This window comes from Chelmon rostratus, chromosome 15, assembly GCF_017976325.1.
Source record: "Chelmon rostratus isolate fCheRos1 chromosome 15, fCheRos1.pri, whole genome shotgun sequence".
Lineage (NCBI taxonomy): Eukaryota > Metazoa > Chordata > Actinopteri > Chaetodontiformes > Chaetodontidae > Chelmon > Chelmon rostratus.
Window position 1 is genome coordinate 13,123,695 of NC_055672.1, and position 22,504 is coordinate 13,146,198.

The 22,504-nt window shown below is 43.2% G+C and overlaps 1 protein-coding gene across 2 annotated transcripts in view; it reads left to right on the plus strand.

Moving 5' to 3' along the window:
• Positions 1-371: 371 nt before the first annotated feature.
• The window catches only part of asap2a (ArfGAP with SH3 domain, ankyrin repeat and PH domain 2a), a 59,832-nt gene continuing 37,699 nt past the window's right edge, over positions 372-22,504 (plus strand). For both annotated transcript variants that reach the window (XM_041953261.1, XM_041953263.1), the window contains exons 1-2: positions 372-915; positions 19,720-19,792. In XM_041953261.1, coding sequence (XP_041809195.1) covers positions 790-915; positions 19,720-19,792 — 199 coding nt within the window. In that variant the 5' untranslated portion in view covers positions 372-789. The remainder of the gene's footprint in view (positions 916-19,719; positions 19,793-22,504) is intronic.

Below are 22,504 nucleotides of genomic sequence, written 5' to 3' on the forward strand. Positions count from 1 at the left end.
AGCTAAAATATAAACTAATTTCAGTTATATTTTCTAAATTTACATTATGCTACACATACTCGCTTTTATCCCCTTTTCTTGAGGTGTTAAATTTCTTTTGTTTACCCTCGCTTAACTGCAGAAACTTTCAGTAACAGGTTGAGTGGTCTGATGCCACACATCACTAAGAGGATTTAATAGTTTACGAGGAGCATATGAAAGCAGCATGAGATCACGCCTCCGATGACTCCTGATTGGCTCCCAATTACGAGCCGGTGTGCCCCATTGGCTGTTGCCCGTCCATTGAATCCCCTCCTCTACCTTTGTCAATTTCTTGCGCTCCCGTTGAAAACGCCTGCTTGTTGTTTCCCCGGGATAGAAAGAAGAAGTTGTCCGCCCCGCGCTGTCGGAGGTTTGCGAATACCCAGAGAGGATAACACGCTCTACCGGGGAAGCTCCACGCTGCTCCGTGAAGCTGAATGGAAAGAGAGTAGCGGGCTGAAAGCCAGGAGGGGTTAAACCTACCGCATCACCTTGTAGCAAAGCGCGGTGTGAGCGGCAACGGTGCGACTCCTCGAGCCGGCGTGCGACACCGCTACGCGCAGTTGTGTCGGGCGCAAACAAGGGAATGACATAAACATCCCCAGAGATGGTTTACCACCCGCGGGGGCTTTCAGAGACACTGCTGCTGCTTCTGTGAGCACTTTTGTGTCCTAAAACTGTACAGACGAAAGGCGGGATTACGGAAAGTGCTTCTTCTTCTTCTTCTTCTTCTTCTTCTTCTTCTTCTTATCAGCAAAGGGATTAATTATGCCGGACCAAATCACGGTTTCAGAGTTTGTGGCAGAGACGAATGAAGATTATAAATCGCCGACTGCCTCGAACTTCACCACCAGGATGTCCCACTGCAGGAACACAGTGGCTGCCCTGGAGGAGGTGAGCGACTTTGCTGCGAGTGGGATTGTAGTCCACATAAACGATGGTCCGCCAAAAATATTGAAATAAAAGAGTTCTGTCATTATTATGGCCTTAATTTAAAATGTAAAGATCCATGTTAGCTCAGAGTAGTAGGTCTCCTCCATTCATGTGTGAAGAAACTGTCCACTGCACCTCTATCCATCCCTCATGCCCCATATACCTATTTGAGCCAGCTCAGCCATTGTTCATCAAGGTTTTTTTTTTATAACTGTCTTGGGTTTATAGTGTGCTACTGTGCTTTAGTTTTCATTAAGAAATTGAATTTGTTCCCTCCTCTCAATGATTAGCCAGCAAGCGCAGGTATGCTTAAGTCATTTATATTTATATAGCACTCATTTGTGGTGTAAGGTGGGCTTTACAATCTGTACTACATATGACCCCCTCTGTTCTTAGGCCCTCAGTTTGGATAAGGAATAAACCCTAAAAAAAAACCAGGTAAATAGAGTCTAGGCATATAGAGTGGAAGGTGCCAAAAAGGGATAATCACCCACATGTGCACCACTTTTTAGTCGTGGGCATTGCAAGTGTTTTGGCCGAGTGATCATTCTCACAATGATGCAGATGCATCCCACTGTATCTGCACAGACAACACTCTCTTCACGTTCTTGCTTTAACTTGCAGGTCATCAGGAGGAAGGACACTTCCGCTTTGTTCCCTGACAGCCCTTCGCCGCCTCCCTCCCTCCCTTGTTATAGTTTCCCTACTTTGTGTGCTGTATGGCAGAGCCTCGCCCTGCCTGGTGGTAAAAATAGAATTTCCCACATGAGCAGCTTGGTGTATTATGTGTGTTAGTGTGCCTCAGCTCTGTGAATCAGGGTACGCTCTCAGATGTTTAGGCGTCGGATCATTTCTGCCCGCTTTCACAGTGGAGAAGTTTTGCTTGCCGCCCAGGTGGGATTGTGACAGACAATTTGGTGCCTTACACCTTTTTATTGCAAAAACAAACATCTGAATGCGTGACACGGGCAGGGACGAGATAAGTAATTGGCGTCAGATTTACTCCTGCTTTATTTTTAACCAGTGTTTGTGGAGGAGTGAGCCAAGCAGCCAGACAAACACCTGCTCAGGCTGACAGGTGCTTCACGTGGGCGTCAGACACCTTGCTACGCACTATTTCATTCAAACCTCTGCCGCTGCTGCTTTGAAAATAGCAATTAATCCACTGTTGGGAATGATTTCAACACTGCTAAGAGTGGAATGTGCTTTTTTTGTAGAAGTATGCAAATAAGTGTGTGGATTTTCCTCTTTTTTTGTTCAGCAGTAATTGCTGGTTTGTGAGGTTGGGTTGAGAATGAGCTTCAGCAGTGTTCTTTTAGAGATGAGCGGAAATGCTGCTGAGTTGATGGTGCAGAGATGTGGAGTAGCGTGTTGTTGTTTCACATTGACCTCCCCGCGCTCAGGCTCAGGGAACACAAGGCCTCATTGTTGGGACAACAAGATCTCGCTCACTTTGGTCTGTTTGACCAATTAAACGCTGCAGTGGATGGGGAACACTTCCACTCATTGTCCGCCAGCCTGCCTGGAATCTCAAACACACGCACACTAAACAAAAACACATTTACATATGTACACACACAGGCATCCACAAGTAGCTGCGATTTCATTTAAAAATCAGCTCCTTTTTGTATCCCTTTTAGCATTCATTGAAGCACTTGACAAACTGTCAGTATGACTCTTTCACCCTTGAGTATAAGAACACATCCGCCTGCTGCGTATTCATGAAGTCTAAATGCAAATAAAAATATCGTATTTTTCTGTTTTCAGCACTGTGCTGACTTTCTAACATTGTGCTGATTCCAGCCTTCTCTTGAGTAGCACTTTGTTATATAAGTGCTCACTTCTCGGCTTCACCCTTGCACTGACAGTTGAGGACGGGCTGATTGGAGCAGTGCTGTGTTCTGTAATGCCACAGTGGGCAGGTATATCATTTCACAAGATGTCCTGTTTTGTGAATTGGCACCTATGAGTTTTGATAATGGGCTGTCTGTTTCGCTGCTGACTTCAAGAACTCCTGTTGTCCTCTTGTTGTTCTTGGTGCATAAAGATTCTGGATATGATAATAATATCAAATGACAAAAGGCTTTTATACACACTTTAATATTATGTGCATATATTTGCTTTGGACTATGCATTTTACAGCCTGTTTTGGAAGCACAGTCAGCAACAGTATAATTGTGCAGTGCCTGGTTCTTTAAAATAGTACTGCACTGATTTAGCATTGCACTCATAGAACTTTTTTGGACTCCCGATTTAGAGTTTTGAATCAAAAACGATGCAACAGAACCAGACGATATTGCCTGGTGCCTAGATTACCCACGATGCAATTTGACTACTGACTGGTCATTGGGGGTTCAGGTGTCTTATGCCAGTAACACACCTAATGTAGCCTGGACTAGCCTCAAGCAGAGATGAGCAGTGAGCTACAGAGATCTGGTAAGCTCACTTCTTCAAGTGCTCATGCCCCCAGACTTTTTCCATTTTCAGACTTCTTCACCCCCAACCGATGCTGATTTATCAGACTACATACAGCTCCCCCCAGTAGACACAAAAGGCTTCATACAACTTTTTTTCTCATATGCGGCAGTACTTCCCAAGACCTGCAAACAAACTTTGTGGAAAATTGCTGCAGAGAAGTCCTATATTTGGTCCCGCTCTAAATCAGATCTGTTCTATTTGACTCTTTTTGTGTAGGTGTAATTGGTCGACAAGGGGGACTCATTTGTTCATCGAGGGGTTTGGTACCAAATGAAAATGTGCTCCTCAGTCCTGTTACTACTGAGAACAGAACAGGAAGATATGTCAGATCCTGAAAACAATGAGTGCGGTGTGTGACGACAATACAGTAGTCGAACACACAAGTCCAAGTACTGCATGGTTTTTCAGTTCAGTCCACAGTGCAGTTTTAATGTAGATTCTGTCAATAATTGATGCCAACATGCACTGTTTTGAGCTTTTTGGCTGATCCTCACTGCTTTGTTGACTGTTAAGGCAATTTCTTCATGCTTTGTCCGCCCTCTTTATCAGATTTACCCCAAATGTATGAAATAGAATATATCCAGTGTTCTGTATTTCCAAATAGGGCTTGATGTACTTTGAGCCTCGTCTTCTTAAAATACCTTTTAAAACTGACCTGTGGGTCTAGTTGTTTGTAGGGAGCCTTTAAACACATTAACAGGAGAGGAGACTCAGAGGTTTTACGGAAATGGGTCCACAAATGTTGCATAATTACTTCTTTCTAAACTTAATTGCATCTGACACAACCTTAATTAGGCTAGTAGTTTAAACTGCTGGCACTAAGAGGCCATCCAGAGCGCTTGGGTGTGTGTGCTTGCGTGCATGTTTGTGTGTGTGTTGGTAAAACCACAGTAATAAAAACCTGTTTATCCAGTAAGAGGATGTTAGGGATTTGGGTCACGACCCCCCTTTGTGCCCCTGTAAAACACGGCTTTTCTTCTTCTACACTTGTGTTGACTTTCTTCTGGCAAGTCCAGACTTTTCAGAAATAAGAGCTCTAGGATCTGTTTTTTTCCCTTCAATGCTTCGTTGAAAATTATCTGAATGGCAATTAGTGACTGCTTTAGAATACTGAATGCTTTGATCCAGCCCTGATATCAATAATTTTGTCAGATGCTTTGTGTTAAAGTATCAGTTACTGATTTGAAGTGGGTGCATTTGAGTGACATGGTTTTCAATTGTAAATGGAAATTTTTTGATGAGTTGTGACATATGCTGATATATTAAATAATACAGCATCTTGTATAATGTTAGTCTTTTTCTTTCCTAGTTTATAAGTTTGACCCTGAACTGCAGAAAACACAATGCAGAACGCTGGAGATGCACCGATTGCAATTTTCTTGGCCGATTGGTTAAAAGTCTGACACCAGTTCTGAATTTTCTTTCTTTCTCAGAACTATAATTGACAGCATAAACAAGCACTTTTGCATTTTAGCTTTACCTTAATGGAAAATTCAATTTTATGTTCGAAAGAAAATTGACAAATAGCTGACATTTCTCTAAAGCTGCACCAGATTACAGGAACATCTCAGACTCTCAATCAAACAAATCTCAGAATGAAGTGCCCCAGGTTACAGCTTTTTTGAACAAATAAAATCCAACTGAAAAAAAGCTGCAGTATGCCACTTTATCTAATATGTTTTATTTTCCCAGATAAAAGCAGGTGCAACAGATCTATGTAGCAATGCATCTTGTCATGGACTTGAGTAAGGTCCCTGTCTCTGCTCTGTGTGCGTGTGTGCATATGTGCGTGCGTGCATGCGTGCATGTGTGCGTGTGTGAAGCCCCGCCCTTGGTGAAGCACACAGACAGGCAGCAGAGGAGAGAACAGTCTAAGAAAGCGTGACCATAAATGACAGCAAAACACAGCAGACACCCTGACACTGAGCCGAAATGAAACAAGTACACATAAATTGGGTACATAACCAAAATAAAATCTTCTGCTTTGTTCTGTTTTTGTTTAGTCTAAGTCTGATGGCACATAATTGGATATATCTGACAGTGATAGGTGCGTTTCTACAGAATATGCAAAATAATTCTGCATATCTGATCTGAAAGGTGACATCCATATTTCTTGTCAGTTGCCAAACAACAGTGTTTTCATAAGGTAAACCGTGCAACACAAAGCCAATTGTCTTTTCAACCTTCTGTGTTGAAAACATGATGTCATAAGTTCCACTTGAAGGAGGCCTCAGGCCCCGGGGGCTGAGCCGACCTCCGTGTTAAGTATTGATCTTTGTGAAAATGCCCCTGTGCTTTTGTCTTACCCAAGAGCACCTCATGAGAAACTGTCTGAGGCCAGAAACTGGCACACATTGTAGTCATCTTAGGTCTATTTTTGCATCTGTGACTGTTATACGCCCCAGTTACTGAATCCTGTCTGGTAAAGCGAGAGACTCCTAAAATGATGCAATCAATAGAGTTGTCTCCTTGAACAAATCTCAAGTGCATCAGCTTCTAGCTCTGTCTGTATGAAGATGGGTGTATCTTTGTAATATCACAGTGTTGGACATACAGCTCACTGAGCAGTTGTGGCAGGTGTTTAAAGCATTAAAAGTATATTAATTCTCTGGCAGAGAGGATCAGTTATTGGGATCACTGTGTGTTACATCAGCAGCCCTCTCATTGTGTTGCTGAGCTGAATACAATGGGTTTGTAACCGATCTGACTCATACAGTAGACTGCAGAAGGTTAGTGAGTATTAGGGCTTGTGGCTACAAGACAACCATCACTACTTGACATTCAAGACAAGCTTTTGTGTTGTCGGCAGTGCAGCCCTTTGATCAGTCTGTCAGCTGCGTACGTTTGCTCTGACAGACACACATTATGTTTCATGACATTACAGTTGCTTTTGTAATTTACGCTTGCTTTTGACAGGTAGAATGCTTGCATGTAATGCAGTCTGGGACGTCCCCTGTTTTTGTTGCATAAATACAAATATCTCAAAGTTGTTTCAGACCCTTCAGGCCCATGAGCAAAGTTCTGCACTTGATGTCCTCAGCATGCCTGTTTATTTATGTAATGTTTATTTTTACACAGCAAGTGCATAGCATCAACCAATACTACATCCCACAGCATTCATTAGCTACGATGGTTTGTAACACTCGTCCCTTGATGGGCCTTTGTGCAAATACACACAGCACAATATAAGACACACAAAACAAAACAGTAATACAGTTCAAAGCACCATAAAATCTTCATGAAAGGCAACTGATCATGTGTCTTCGTTTTGTGACCAAGAAACAATTTGTGGTCCTGTACTTCACACGAGCCAAAATAAGCATCAACAATGCTGTCGTCATCGTAGGCCTGTATCCCTAGAGAGAAAACAGCTTCTGCATGGTCTACATCCTCCCTTATATAGTGCCCCAAACCCACCCATCCACTAGGCCTCTTCCTCTGTCCCATATCCCTTTGTCCAGTTTATTCATTTTTTGCTGATGAATAACGTTTATTTTTAGCCAAGTTAGCTTTTCATGGGTTATTACTGGTGTTGAGGTGATTGGAGTGACTCAATCCTAAAGGCTGCTGTCATTAGACTTCCATCTGGCTGTTATTTCATCCAGCAGTGGTCCATCACACTGGTATGCCAGCTATGCAGTCGTAAGGCACGCTGCCTTGCTGCTTGATTTTGGTGAGAGATTATGAGCGAGTATTGCAGGGAATGGTAATGGTATTTACAGCATCCACAGGCAACTGTTGGCGCTGGGTGTGCAGGCCACACCAGCCCTCAGTGTGGTTCTCATGGACTGTTTGTAGCTTTGCTGATGTTGGTGAACAACAAGGTAATGGTGCTTGTAAAATGGTAAGTAGATTCTCAATGCAGTCATGAGTGTTAAAAAAGCAGTTAAGTGCCTGCTGCTGAGTGTCTTTAATCTTTCATCTTTTTATAGCACCTGTAAGCTTAATCTCAGGCCACTGGTTGTTTTGGGTATACGCTTTACAGTGACACGGATGCTTATCTTCTGTTAACACAGGACAATGTCTCATTTAATGTCCAGCTGCTCTGTCTTTGCATAACTGGTTTGTGCAGAGCAAAACACTTTCTCTCTGTTAGTGCTTTGTGCTGAAACGTGTCATTTAAAGTGCAACCATTTATGGCTGATGTGTTAACATCTGAAGGCAAGTGTGCTCTCGTAGCTCTTCTCCATGTGTGCTGATGCTGGAGTAGTTCCCGAGCCAAGGGATGGCTTGGCCTTCTTCTTCCTCCCCCCATTCCAGGAAAGGTTGGTGGGAATAGTTTGGCTGGGGACGACAGCTGCCCCCTTACAACAGGTGGTCTGGAGGAAAGTTTTAACAAGGCTTCAGACAGTAGGATTATGGATGCAGGGACAATGCATATGTAATAGCTTTAGAGACACACTGATGGATCTACGAGCTCTCACACTCATGGCCTAATGTGCGGTCTGGCCCAAGTGAGCAGTCCAAACCACCAGACACTCTGGCTAGTCTTTAGCATACCACCTAAGAGGCTTAATGCTTCCTATAATTGAAATGGGATTTCTGGCAGGATCACTGCAATTCTGTCTCCTCCCTTCACCCTCACCCTACATCCGCTGTCCCCATCGTCCCTTGACTTTGGCTTACTGTAGTTAATGCACCAGAGTAGGCCAAGTACATTGAAGCTAAGCCAACTACATCCATTCTTCCAAGTCCTCAGTGAGAACTCTTGGTTTCTTAAGTAAAAAGTGTTCATGAGTTTCCGTAATTAGCTATTTCTGATGCAGTTGTGTTTGAGAATGATCTGCAAGTTAGTGTCATCACCAGGCATGTCCAAACTATTCCATAAAGGGCCGTGTGGCTGCAGGTTTTCGTTCCAACCAAGGAGGAGCGCACCAGGCCAACCAATCAACATCAAGGGATCCCTTTGTTATCAGCTAAACACTGAGATCAGCTGATTAATTGATTCCAGCCTGGTGAGCTCCTCCTTGGTTGGAACGAAAACCTGCAGCCACACGGCCCTTTATGGAATAGTTTGGACATGCCTGGTCATCACTTTGGTCTTAAAAGCTGTGTTCAGGACAGGAGTATAATTTGGCAAATTATCCCTAACAGTTGATTTTTGAGCTCAAGTTCTGGTATCTCATTTGTGTTGTCCATACTCATGATGCTAGCTATATAAACTGAGCTAATTTGGCACATGGGGTTTATGTAACCTGATTTATTATGGCACTTTGTACTCCTGCGTGGCACTTTCCAATTTATGTTGTGCATGTACCAAAAGGTGATAAGTAATTAGACCACATTAGATTAACATGTTCTGTGCTGAACTTATATGAGGAAGACATGCACCAAAACATCTTCAAGGTGTCAGTTTCAGTGGTGGATCACCCTAACCTTGTTTATAGCAAAGCCCCTTTTGACCCTCTATGTGGGACCTCAGCATTTCCTGTGGGATCTTTGTTTGCAATAAGAGGTGTCTCCCCAGCCTCCAGGGCTGGATAGACCAGGGTCTGTGTTATCATCCAGAGACAGGCTCTGATCCCGGCCCTCATTAAGATGCAGCAACCCTCCCCACGGATCTGCCAAGGGCGAAGGTCAGGGTCCTGTCCCGGTCGATTCAAAGCCATGATCTCTCTTATCCCCTGATGGGCTTTGACTGCTACGATGTGATATGAGTTTACTCACTTTTGTACATCTGTCCTCACTGAGTGTGGATGTTGGGATCCGGGAATGATGTGTTTGGCCATTGCGAGTCCTGGTATGTCTGTTTGGTTTGTAGGAACAATAATTGTCATGAAACTCTCAGTCCAGCATGGTGAAGTGGATTGAGGTGAAGGGGGGACACTGGCTGCTCTCTGTCCTACACAGAGGTTAGGGGGTTGGACACAAGGGGCACAGGGGGTAAGTGGGAAACTTTAGGCCCATCTCATCCATCAGAGTATCCTGGCCCAGATTGTCTGAGACGGCTCCTGTTGACGGCTATTGTTCCCTGACAGGCCCTGCCTCTTCATTAATGGACTCACAAGCATTGATCTGTAGTCCTGGCCACTCAGCTCTGTTTGGGGGTGGGGTATGGTGGGAGGGGTGAATCCTCACAGTTGTGTCGCCCTGCTGTCACTTTCACTCAGGGAACAGACCCAAGCTTCTTCTCTGTTGGGGAAATGCTTCCATATAAACTTCTCAGAAGGTCTCCAGTGAGCTTTAGACCAATTGCCTTTGACTGAGCTGGGACCAAACTAGATCAGGTGTTTTTGAGGCAAGACATTTTGCACATTATCATTTTAATTAAGTCTGTGTTTTGCTACATGTAATGATTTATTTAATATTGGAAATTGTCTGGAAATCCCTGATCCGTTCAGTCTTTTGCACAATAGGAATCATATTTATAATTTGCAGGAGTTATAGCACAAAAAACACTTTGATGTAGGAACTGAAACTTGCTGTAATGTTACTCATGCAAGTTTTATCTGTCGAGCCTGTCAATGAAGTTCTCCTGAAGTCTGAGACCCTTCAGATCGTCTCTGTTTCATTGAGGGGCTGGGTTTATGTCAAGTGAAACTCTTTTCATGTCGTAGGTTCCCAGCGGAGTTCAAAGGGAGTTGTTTGAAATGAAGGTCTTTTTTTTTGTGCAACTGAAGTTTGCTCTCAAGCCCACAGTAACACACACACACACACACACACACACACACACACACACACACACACACACACACCCAAACAAACACCCAGTCATGTCGTGTTTTACTGCAGCCTTTTCCAGGAGAAAGCAGGTAATTTTCTCTGTCTCTCTCAGGCATCATCAGACTATATAGAACTGTGTGGTAACTGTTGGGCACTTCGCCTCTGGCACTGCAGCTTTGACACCATGAGGTTGACGCATGCGTCGGTGTGAAAAGAGCCAAAGAGAGACTCCAAGGTGAAGTCAGAGGAGCCTTTTTTCCCCCCTCAAAGCATGGCACATTTGGTCCTTATTTCCCAGCCCCTCCTTCCAAGCGTGGTTTTTATCAGTCTCCTGCCAGTTTATAAACTTCATTAAAGACTCCCCTCAAAGTCGGGGAGACTTTTTAGCAGGTTTTAAACATGGCGCCATCAGGTCTCCACTGTGATGACATATGGGATGGTTGAAGAAATGCAGACATTAAGAAAATGCTCATCTTCAAATGAGAACAATGACATTCGATGAAGTACATTTGGCTCTGATAGATATAGACATATAGACACAAAAAAACCCATTGAAGTGTAATCACCATGAGGCAGCACGGCCGTCTGGGAAAACCAAATGGAAACAAAAGTTCTGCCCCGGTCTCTCACCTTGTAAAACGTAAAACACCCTGAACAACAGCTCAGCAGTTAACATGAAAGTTTGTTTTCTCTTACACTTAAAGGACTGCAGTTGATGTTGTCATCCCAGTGTGATTTCTGGCAGCTGGCGGTCGAGGCTCTGGGCCAACGGCGGTCTTTGTAGTGCCCACTGAGGAGCTGTAAAGCACCAAGTGTCCTGTTGCTAAAATACCAGAAGGCTCATAGTTAGATGAGATGTTTGAATAACTTGCAGTCAGGCAGAAAAAACTGCACAGAAGCCAAAAAGGTTCTGTCAGACGACAAGGCCTGCAGCTAATTCAATTTCTATTAATCTGTGGATTATTTTCACAACTAATTGATCAATAAAGTAATTGATGGGCTATAAAATGTCAATAAAATTGTGAAAAATGCTCGTCATAGTTTCCCAGAGCCCAAGGTGATGTCTTCAAAATTGTGTCTTTTGTCTTAATAACAGACCAAAACCTTCATTTACTGTCATTAATGACAATGAAATGTGGCAGTTCTTTGCATTTAAGAAGCTGGAACCAGCAAATGTTTGGCATTTTTGCTTGAAAAATGAGTGAGACGTTTAAATCGATTATAAAGATGAATTTTCTTTTAATTGATTAATCAGCTCTACCGACTCTCATGAAGAAAATTTATGCATCTGATAGTGTTTTTTGTGGTCAGATATTGACTCACCTGTCTCAGCTTTGTGATGCAGTGCACGTGAGCGTGTGTGTTTGTGTGTGTCAATGAACTCTTGTCAGACAGTCTTATGACATAGTGAAAAGCACCCTCCCCCTCCCTTTCTCTCTCTGTCCCACGCTTTCACTGAACTTGCATGCTGAAGTTTTCCGCGCTTCCCCCGGGACAGCCTGACTCCACACATCTCAGCTGTCTGAGAGAACAGAGAAACTCTGCAACCATGGCCTGTTAGCGGCCGCCTCGATGGAACCCAAATATTGACTTTACTCACTCAGCATGGAGAGAAGTTGTGAATGAAACACTTGAAAGGGTGTTTTCAGATGGATTTTTTTTTTTTACAGTGGATTTGTAGTTCTGGGGATGGACTGTAGTTAAGAATCATCTTGTGGTTGTGCTGTCTTAAGCAGAAGACTTCAAAATATAACAGTTGTAACAGAAAAAGTTTGTACTACCGTGAAGAGCTCGAGTCGAGCACAGTTTCCTCAGGGATCTACCTTCTCTTTGATGCCTGCGTGGCTGAACTGTATATTTGACATATGTTTTGAATGAGTCACAGCTTTTCCTCTGTGGACGTTGAGGTGGAAAGAGCGCCCTTGCTGTGTATACCCTGACTGTGCCACATGTGGAGCTGCAGACAGCAGCTCTGTGTCTGGGCGAGAGCTGGCCAACAGTACATATGCAGCACCGGGCGACTGCTTCAGCGCCACACCTGCAGAAAAGCTGACGTGTCTCATTCTGCAACGAGCCGGATGAGTCTGCCTACAAATGATGTGATGTTTTAGACATTTTTCTGCAGGGAAATTCTCCATATATTGCTCCCAGGTGACCTAACATAACTGCTGGCGGTCATATAGTAGAACAAAATTGTGGTATTTAATGCCGGTGTATTATGTGAATTCCCCGTTCACGCCGAACACTGATGCTATGTGCTGCTTTCATATATCTGGTTCATACGAAGTATCATCTGACCATGCCTGTAGGCAAAAGTGTTTAAAGCTGTTCCGAATGTCGGGGCCAAAAGCCCGCAGTCATAGAGCGGGCAAGATGCCTTGAATCATAAAGATGATAATGGCGAGCACAGTCTTAGGTCAAAGGTACATTTTCTGTTCAAGTAGTTGTGTCAAGAATGGAAAAAGAGTGCTTGAGAGAGAGGGTAGCTCTGGGTAGCTTTCACAATCATGAATTTTTAGTAGACAATTCTCATACAGATGATTTGCAATTAACCATTTGTTATTTTCCTCTGCCGGCGGTCAGACCTTTTCAATGCTTTACTCAGATGTCATTCAGCTTTTTGAGAAAATACCTCAGCTCATCTGTAATATTGTGGAGTGATGCTTAATGTTGTGAATGTGGCCTCGACACTGACAGTTATTGACCTGAAAATTGATCAAAGAGGAAAATGGATTAGAGCTGTGTCGCTGGAAGATCCAGTTTCACTTTTTGCTGCTTTTCCAAACAGTGTGGACTGACCACAGCACAGTGGTGAAATAAATATGATTAACGTGATGTCGAGTCTTGCCCACGATTTTCACATCGAAACCATTATTTATGTTCCTGCTGTGAGTGTGTGTGTGTGTGTGTGTGTGTGTGTGTGTTATACACAAGCTCGCCCTTTTAACACACTCCTCTAAGACATTTTAGTCGTTTTCTTTGAGGGGTGAAGTTTGTTTGGGTTTCATGTAACATCTGGCACCTTCGTGAAACATGGTTTACAACCCACCACAGCCCTCACAGATACTATACCCACACATGCACCAAATAAATTGGATAATTACATCCCAGACTGCAGCCTTCATATTGGCTAATCTCCACTGTATGTGGCAGACTGTTTCCTCGTGTGACTGTCGCGGGGGGGGGGGGCTTAAAGGGTTAGCCAGGTTTAGTAGACAAGTTATAATGAGACACCAGACAGAGCCCAGATATGTGTGCATGTCAGCTTTAAAGAAGTGTGTGGTGATGACAATAGCAATACTACAGATGGGGAGGATTGCTTGGGTTGTGTTTTGTTAAAATTGGATGTATGTGTGTGTGCGTGTGTGTGTGTGTGTGTGTGCTGTATGGTGATGGGGCCTCTGAGAAAAGCAGGACAGCGTCTTGCCAGGCAGACATGCTGTCATCAGCAGATAGTTAGCCGGCAGGAACAATGGGGCTGGATCTCTGTCTTGTCTGTCAGTCACTCCAACATGCAATCATCCAGGAATGTCTTTCTTCTTCAGACAGCGGAGTAAGAGGTGGAGAGCGCTGCGATAAAACAGACTTGTTAGCTGGACTCACTTTCCTTGTAGTCAGCAGCGTCGTGCCCTCCCTCCTGTCCATCTTTTTCCATGTGAGCTGAGCTTTTTCTTCACAGAAGCTAACATATTATTCTCAGTACCTTAAGTGCTTTAAATGGCCTTTTGTCATTGAGGAAGACCAGACGGTTATTGTATTGAAGGGAATAAAAAATGTAACACTTTAGATTAAACTGGCAATAGACTCGTTTTTTTATGAAGTAAATTTGAGTAGTAGTGGCCATAAAATGATGACACCATCAGTGTTTTTTCATTGGTTCCACCCAACAAGGGTTAGGTTATTAAGATTGTAATTCATATGCATCACCTTCCTTGCTATAACTGTATAATCAAGTATGCAATAAGTAGGTAATTTAGGAATTTTCAAAAGTTAATGGCTAAGTAGTTGTAGAATGTGGTCATGTAGAAAAAAGTAGTGCTTTAAAATGACTAATAAACAACTGACTGCTACTAATGTGTGTGCTAATGGGCAACTAGTGAATTGTGAATGTGTACCTTAACATAAAGTAAAAAATCATTAATGAAATACAATTACTATAAAGCTTCACTCTCTCCACGCACACACACACTCGTTTTCTCTGTCCTTGTGATGTGATTTTTTTTCCGCAGTTTTTCAAAGACCAAACAATTCATTGGTTAATCGACAAAGCAGGTTAATCAATAATGAACAGTAATGAAAGTAATTGTTGGCTGCAGCTTTAAGTAATGCTGTTGCCTCAACTGTCCTGTCTGCATTTTGGTTGCATTCTGCTGAACAGCTAACAGAAAAACTCATCCAAAAGAAATATCCCCACCTTGTCTGCTGTCCAGAATTTGCTTTCCGTTCCTCATGGCGTGCATAAAGGAACTTTCAGTGTTTGACATGAACAGCTCAGAAAGTGGACAATGGCTGCCCTATGAGAAGACTTGGTGACCCTCTTCTTTTCCCCCTTCTTGTTTTGGTTTTAAAGACCTTGGCAAATGCTGGGCCAAGCACGTTGGATTAATTTGCTCTGGTCTGGATCCTCGTAGTCAAACTTTGTGCTTACCCAGCTGACTTTTGCCTTGTGACAGCAGTCAAAATTGCTAGTTTATACAGAAACCTACACCTACCTAAACCTATTTTGGGGCTCTAGTCTGCTTACGCTGTTTTTTTTTCTTTCCCAAAGGTGGTTGTGGTGACTGCTAGACCAACAGGGGGTGGATATGAAGCCTAGGAGAGAGAAATCTCTTCAGGATTTACTTCATTTTCCCCCCATCTTATTCTTTTTTTACTCACTTTTTATTAATCTCTGGACTCGTATCTTTTCAAATAGTTGTGCTTCTTATTCAACGTTTTATGCTCAGGATAGGAAACTTGCCTCTGAACATAAACTCGTACTGTGATCTATCTGAGCATCGGCAGCATTAATTAGGTTTACACTATCTTCTTTCCCTCGCTATCTGTCCATGCACACACATTAGATATTATCTCTCTGTGCTGTGCTCACACAGATGAGTAACCCGACACGTTACCCCACTATTCAGGAAATGCGCAACCATAAACGAATGGATCACCATGGCAATGACCCCCATGACCCAGCAGTGTTGTGATAGTCTCTATAGATTGGCTGGCAGCAGATGGTGCCCGTAATCACAGAGATGATGATGACGCCGATGATGATGCCATGCATTGAGATGAGGATTAGTTCAATTCAGTTTGCTTTCCTCCTTGTCCTCAGGCCCTAACGGTCAGTCGGCGGCAGGAAGGGAGAAAAGAGCCACTGTGGTTAGTTTACTGTGAGCAGCTATCAGGAGGGGGAAAAATGCTGACATCTCACTCATATGAAGTGCGCTTGTGAAGCAGCTTTGGGCTCGGAGGCTGGCTCTGTCGTGCAAGGATTCAGCTCTGATCCCGCTACCGAAACGCTGCACGGTGGTGGAATTCCCCTCTCGCCGTGAACAGTTTTTTGGGGGTTAAAAGTGTGTAATTTTAGGGCGGCCTTTGCTACAAAACAAGAGGGCTTGCATTTAGGGTGGCCCCGGTGCTTGAAGAGGAGTCACTTTCCTCAACCCTGGAGAGCACATCGGAGTGGAAATGAGTGAAAGCGGTTGACCAGTTCTGTGTGTGTGTGTGTGTGTGTGTACATGTGAATGATTTAGAGCAGTGTTTTCATGTTTATTACCCCGCCTGTCTGTCCCCCACTCGTCTCAGCCCTTTCCCCCATCAGACCACTCTGCAGATTGAAAGGGTCTGCTGGAGCGTGATGCAGCCTGATTTGTGTGTGTGTATGTGTGTGTGTGTGCATGTGCGAGAGAGACCTTGGGTCGATGGGAGCTGTGACATCCCATGTGCATGTAAAGCTGCGTCTGGTCAGACTGATTCACGGCCTGATTACTGATGTTACGTGGAGGTCAATTAGGGGCCATTACCAATGTGTCAGTAGATTGTTGTAGTCATTATAACAAAGTGTTAATGGCTTTAACATTCACACTTACATGAAATGACGACAATGCACCAACGGATGTCAGTCAAAATGCGACCTAACTAAAGAAGGATCGCACAGTTGCAGTGTACTGTACAAAGCAGTTACATGATACTAGAGTAGAACATATAGCTGCCATCTGACTGTGTTGATGCAGCATATGCACCAAAAGCTTTAGTCACAAGTGAACAGATTGCTATAAATCTCTTGTCCATTTGGCTTGTCTTCCTCCACAGAAACATTAACGCTGCTGCCAGGGAGCCCAGCTGAGTTGGTCAGAGTGCTGCGTTTCTATTTGCCTCCTCTTTTGTCATGTTTTTGTCGTTTTTCATATGTTTTAATAAAGTTGTGACACCACGATTAACTACAAACAAAAAGCCAACTTGGATTTAACCAATATTTAAGCACAGCCATGAACAGAAAAGCACACTGCATTGCAGTTCAGACACAATTTTGTGGCTTTGTCTGAAAATTAAGAATCAAACACACACACAGTCTGGTGTTGAATTGATTCCGTGCACCACTCAGCTGTTAAACACGTTTACATGCTTTGACTTCAGTTGCTCACCCTCGTTTGTCCTCACATCCTCCACACCAAACACCTTCACCGCATCAAATAATCAATGAATAAGCTTCAAGTATGTTTTACAGACTCATTTTGAGATTGCTTCCTGCAATACTGAAGCTGTTTCTTAGTCCATAATGGATGTTATTTTTCATGCACTTCATGAAAGCAGATACACTATCAAGCCTTCTACTGTCTCACAGAAGCTCAGATACCAGAGGAAATGCTTTCAGTGCTCTTGAGGCTTTCACTCTGAGTAAAGCGAGTATATTCAACATACAGAGCAGAGCCCAAGGTAGAATCACACTGAGCTCGTCTCCAGTTACTTTTTAAAAGTCTTGGTGTGGTTGGGGTGTAGACAGAGATAGCACGCGCCGTTGTTTTGTAGATGGTTGTATTTTTCTCAGTCTTCGTCTCTGCGCTCTGCTTTGAAACTACATGTTTAACAGTATGCATGTGTGGGGTCTGAGCTGCAGTCAAGGGAGTCTGTCTGAGCCAGACAGAGCTAATGGGATAATGGCACATGTAACAGATGAGTCATTTAACAGGAGCTGAAGGAACTAAAACCACAGTACTGTAAGTCCTACTTTTACTCCGAGGAACAAGTATCCTCTGGTCGGCTTCTTTTAATTTGCACAGTTCCCCTGGTAAAAGACATACGTTTTATTTTTAGCATGTTGCTTTTGCTAAGCACAGCTGTCTGGAAGTTTGGTTGTGTGAACACATGTGCTTGATGCAGACTATGTAGGCCTTTTTCACATCATAGCAGGAAAAGCACAGTGTTGCCAATAACATTAACAATAGCTCTGATTTTGTCATGTGTCCCAGTAAGCATGACAGTGTTGCAGTGAGCCAACATCCACAACACCAAGACCCTGAAGCAGCAAAATGGAATTGAGCCATCATTTATTTTATTATTTACACCTGTGCTTTTCCTGCTGTGACTTGTCAAATTATCTCTGTGAAAATGGCCTGTTGGGGAAAATGTGTTTCCAGCTGGTGATTGTCAAACCAACTCCAGCCTGTGTCTGGATTTCTGTGCAGCTGTGAGTTTTTTTTTCTCACACATTATCACCTGATTGTGACTTATTAGGCTGTCTGTCTCTGCTTTTCCCAACTCTTAGATCCCAGCGCATCTTATCTCGTAAATGTCGTTACTAGATGTTTAAGCATTCATTGAATATGTGGTCTTTGCTGTGGAATGTAGCGCCACTGCCTGCTTTCCTTGAAGCTTAGTAAGCCTAATGTAATAATAAAATAGGGCACCTCCACTATAAAACGCTGTGGTTAGCCTGGCAATTGGTAAAACATCTGAATAGATCTTTAACTTTGTACAACTAATACTCATTGAAATAACTGCAAAAGACAAATGTGGTCTTGGTTTCAGACAGTTCTTTCATTACTCCTGCATTTTTTTTCAAATTATCTTTTTTCTCCACTGAATCCATCCAGTGTAACTGTATACCCTCTCCTTTGCACATTTCATAGGTGGTCCCTATGAGCCACCACTGATAGAAGAGTTGAAGACCACTGTGCCAATGCTCTTGTCTTTTCTCTGAGTTCTGTGTTCTTCTTTGAGTCTGCCTGTCCACTTAATTTATGCCATTTTCCCTCCAAAGTCACTTCTGTCTCTCTCGCTCTCTCTCTTTGTTCCTTTTGTGTGTGTCTTTGCAAGTGTGTGTGAGTGAAATATGACCGTTGGGAAAACAAAGTGCTGAACAGTTCTTCCATTTGCAATAGCAAACCGGTCATAGATTGGATATTAATACAGCACCAATTTATGGATTTAATAAAGGTTGTCACCCCATCTTGTGTGTGTGTGTGTGTGTGTGTGTGTGTGTGTGTGTGTGTGTGTGTGTGTGTGTGTGTGTGTGTGTGTGTGTGTGTGTGTGTGTGTGTGTGTGTGTGTGTGTGTGTGTGTGTGTGTGTGTGTGTGTGTGTGTGTTGCGGCTGAATGGCAGCCATTGTGTGTTTTAGTTTTCAGAGGGTTCCAGGGGATCTGATATGTGTCACTCAAATGAGGAGCAGTGCAGGGGAAAGTGGCGCCAGCTTTGGCCCGGTTGGGCGGACGTACTTAATAAAGTCCCCTAAAAACTCATTTCCCAAAATCCCCCTCATCCCGAGAGACTCTCTCACTCATCACTGGCACAGTGCTGCGTTGTCTCAGCTGGACTTTCAGTGTTTGTTCTGGTTTGTGTGTGAGTCTGGGCTCAGTGCATGTGGAAGTGTGTGTGACTATGGTTATTCAAAGCTTTCTGTGTGTGTGTGTGCCTGCATATGTCCTTCACGTAAGGGACCTCAGATGCTCACTGCTCTTGTCCTACAAGCTATTATACTGATAAACACACACACACACACACACACACAATGACTGATGAGGGAGCTCAGGTCTATTCTTAGCCCCCTTGAATAATTCATTACTTGCAGCGACAGTAGAGATGGCACACACACAACCACACACAAACTGTACCCACCACACGGAGGCATGCCTTCAGGGCATGGACAAGAAAGCAGGAACACCAAAAAATATAATCCAACACATTGCGACCTCTAAAATGAACCTCTGAATTGCCACTCACATCTCAGGTGTGGTGTTGTTGTGTTGACGGTTGGAAAAACAGTCGACAAGTCTTTGCAGATGGCAATACAAATGGGGGCAACACTGATGAGAAACAGAATCAGGAAAATGGCAACAAGCGTGGATTTCAAATGTTTTAGAGAAATAACTACTGGATGAATTAAATGAAATGAAATGGCAAAATCAGAATACATTATGTAGTCGGGTGTTTCTGATATTTTGGTTGTTTATAAAATGCTGTTGCCTCTGAATCCAGCATCAGATTGATTAATAGACAAATAAGAAACCTCATTCAGGCTAAACAGCATGTCACCATCTACAAAATGTGTGCAAGTAATTACTTAAAGTAATAAATCCACTCTGAGTTGATGAGGGTGGCTTCTCAACGTCTGCCTCTTTCTGTGTCTGTCTGTCCAGGCTCTGGATGTGGACCGCAGTGTTCTGTACAAAATGAAGAAGTCTGTGAAGGCCATCTACACGTCTGGTCTGGGTGAGTGTGCCTTTCTGTCCTTTATGTTTTCATTTCCTTATCTTGCTGCGCTCATTTTAAACCATCAACGACCTTTTCAAGCTCAGTTTTATGACCAACGGCTTGCCATTTTTGGTGTTGAGTCACCAAACTCAACACCAGGGTCCGAGTCTGACTCAGCGGACGTGGCCACCAAATCAGGCAGCATTCTCCTCTCCATCCGTTGTCTTTGTGTTACCGTGTTCAAAATCCCTACAGCAAACAACAACAACAACAACCTCCGAGCTAGCAACCTGCATGATGAACAAGGCAAGTTACCCCCACCCTAACCTGCCCATTTAGCCATTGTAATGCCGGGGATCGCCTCCCATGTGCAAATGTTCCACCAAAACGAGTTCCCTCAGACGGTGGTTTAGCTAGCTAGCCACTCTGTTGTTTACCACTGTTTGTGCTGTTTGCTTGTGATGGATGGAGCATGATTGCTCATTTTCATCAGCAATGGTGGTTGTTGAACAATGAAAACAGCAACTCCCATGATCCCCCTCTTCTTTCACGACTTTATGGAACTCCATCATTTTTTGGTTGGGAGACCTCTAGTGGCAGAAATTGCGTACTGTGGCTTTAAGACTTTGGCGTTTTGTGGCTGCTGGACAGACAAAGCATTTGCAAGACATCAGGTTGAGCTGGCTCTTTTTACACAGGATAATTACCGTAGTTTAATTCAAAAATGCACTGTAGATTAAAAATAAAAATAATTGTTGCATCCCTAAAGCATTTGTTCCACGGCCTTTGAGGCGGAGGTGGGGTGGGTAGTTATTACCATGCTCATTGTGGCTGTCTGTGCCAGTGTTGGGTGTTTCCAGTGTCTTTTGTTTGGCCTGCCTGACAGAACCCTGCTGAGAGACAGAAAGAGAGAGAGAGAGAAAGAGAGAGGCAGAGAGACCTCTGAACAATGTGCTGAGCATGTCTTTTTCAGAACAGTGTGAGCGCTGTTCAGACCAGAGGGACAGCTGTCTGATCCAGACCCCCAAAGGAACAGCTGGGGAGCACCCTGCGTTTGTGTGTGGGTGCTGAGGCATGGACAGGTTTTCACTTCACCTCACTGTTAAACATGCATTTACACATATACATATTGCCTTTTTGTCTGCCTGCCAGACCCTGAACCTCTATTCTGTCGTCCCATGAAATAATAGGCTGATCTCGTGCAGGTGTACATTTATAAGATTAACGGATCCACTTTTCTCACAGTGTTCAGCTGCCAAAATGAATGCCCCTGTTGTTGATAAACTACCTTCATTTGAATCTGTGTGGTCCATGCAGCGGGGTACACATGTGAGATTTGCAGGTGTTTCAGGCAGTTGAGATTTGTTTCCACTATGTACAAGATTATCTACTGTAGGAAAAATTAGGAGGAAGCAAATCAGCCTTTTTGAGTTGAAGCGTGAAGCCTGTCCAGATGTCTGAACAGTGTTTACAGTAGAAACTCTGTTGTCTGTGGAAATGCCACTAGGAATGCTGTTGTGTACAGTTCTTCCAGCTGAGGTCACCTTGACTTCTATCATTCAGGAAAAGCTGCCCAGAATCTAATCTGTTATGAATACAACCAAGATTACCATGAAGCCTTCTGCCTGTGTTGACCTTGTATCTCTAAAACAAAGACAGAGACATGTACATGGATAAAAAAAATAATGCTGATGATATATGTTCTGAATATAAAGTAGACTGTTTTAGCCCATTTACTGCAGATATGTACACTTAAAGCTGTACTAATCAATATTTTTACTTTAACAAAGGTTCAAATGACTGTGTAATGTGAAAGGCATCACTCTTACTGACAAACCCACAGCGTTTTAGTGTCTTTCAGCGCCTCTGTTGGTTTTATGGCCCGTAACTTTACTGCTTAGCTCACTCTCACTGCATCATTTTCAGATGCAGCAGGTATCTGTTTTCAGCAGAGTAACCCCACTGTACACTACCTGCCCACCATGGAGCATTTAGCAGCATTTACAAGTTGGTGGAGACCAAGAAAAGAGCCAGAAAAAGAGTGAATATTGAACTTAACATTTGTCAGATGGCCAGAAATACATCTCCAAATGAATGCTTATTTTTCTCTTTATCTGCTGGGTGGGCAAATGCACCTGCTTTGTGAAGTCCATCTTCACAACTTTTACAGATGTTAACATGTCAGTGTTGCAGGTTTAGCATCACAACTAACCATTTTGCAAACAAAGCTGCAATGAAATATTTTTTGTCCTTGGAACCGTTTTTTCCATTCATGTCTTTATGATTGCAAAATCAGTAAGGGTAATCTTCAGTTATGTAATCTCACTCATGTCTACATTTATTTGGGTTACAGCAACACAGTAAGTACGAATTAAAATAAAACAAAAAAATCAGTCAGCAGTTAAACTACATATAAAGCATGCATTTGAAAATGGTCAGTAAAAATGTTAAGTAGTGAGGTGCTAAATTCCATTTAGCAAAAATATATATAGCTCCAATATATGGTATACACACTGCAATGCAAATAAGTTAGCTGTAAACAGTCTTAAAAATATGAATTCATGCAGGTAAGATTTAATACAACATTGGATTGCAGAAAGTAGACAACAAAGTACCATAACTGCAGATGCTGACATATTGGAAAACAATTGTGTTACAGTATGTGAAGCAAATCTCTGCCATCTTGGAGAAGAAGTAAAGGCAGACCGCTCTCTGTGAAAGCCTGAATAA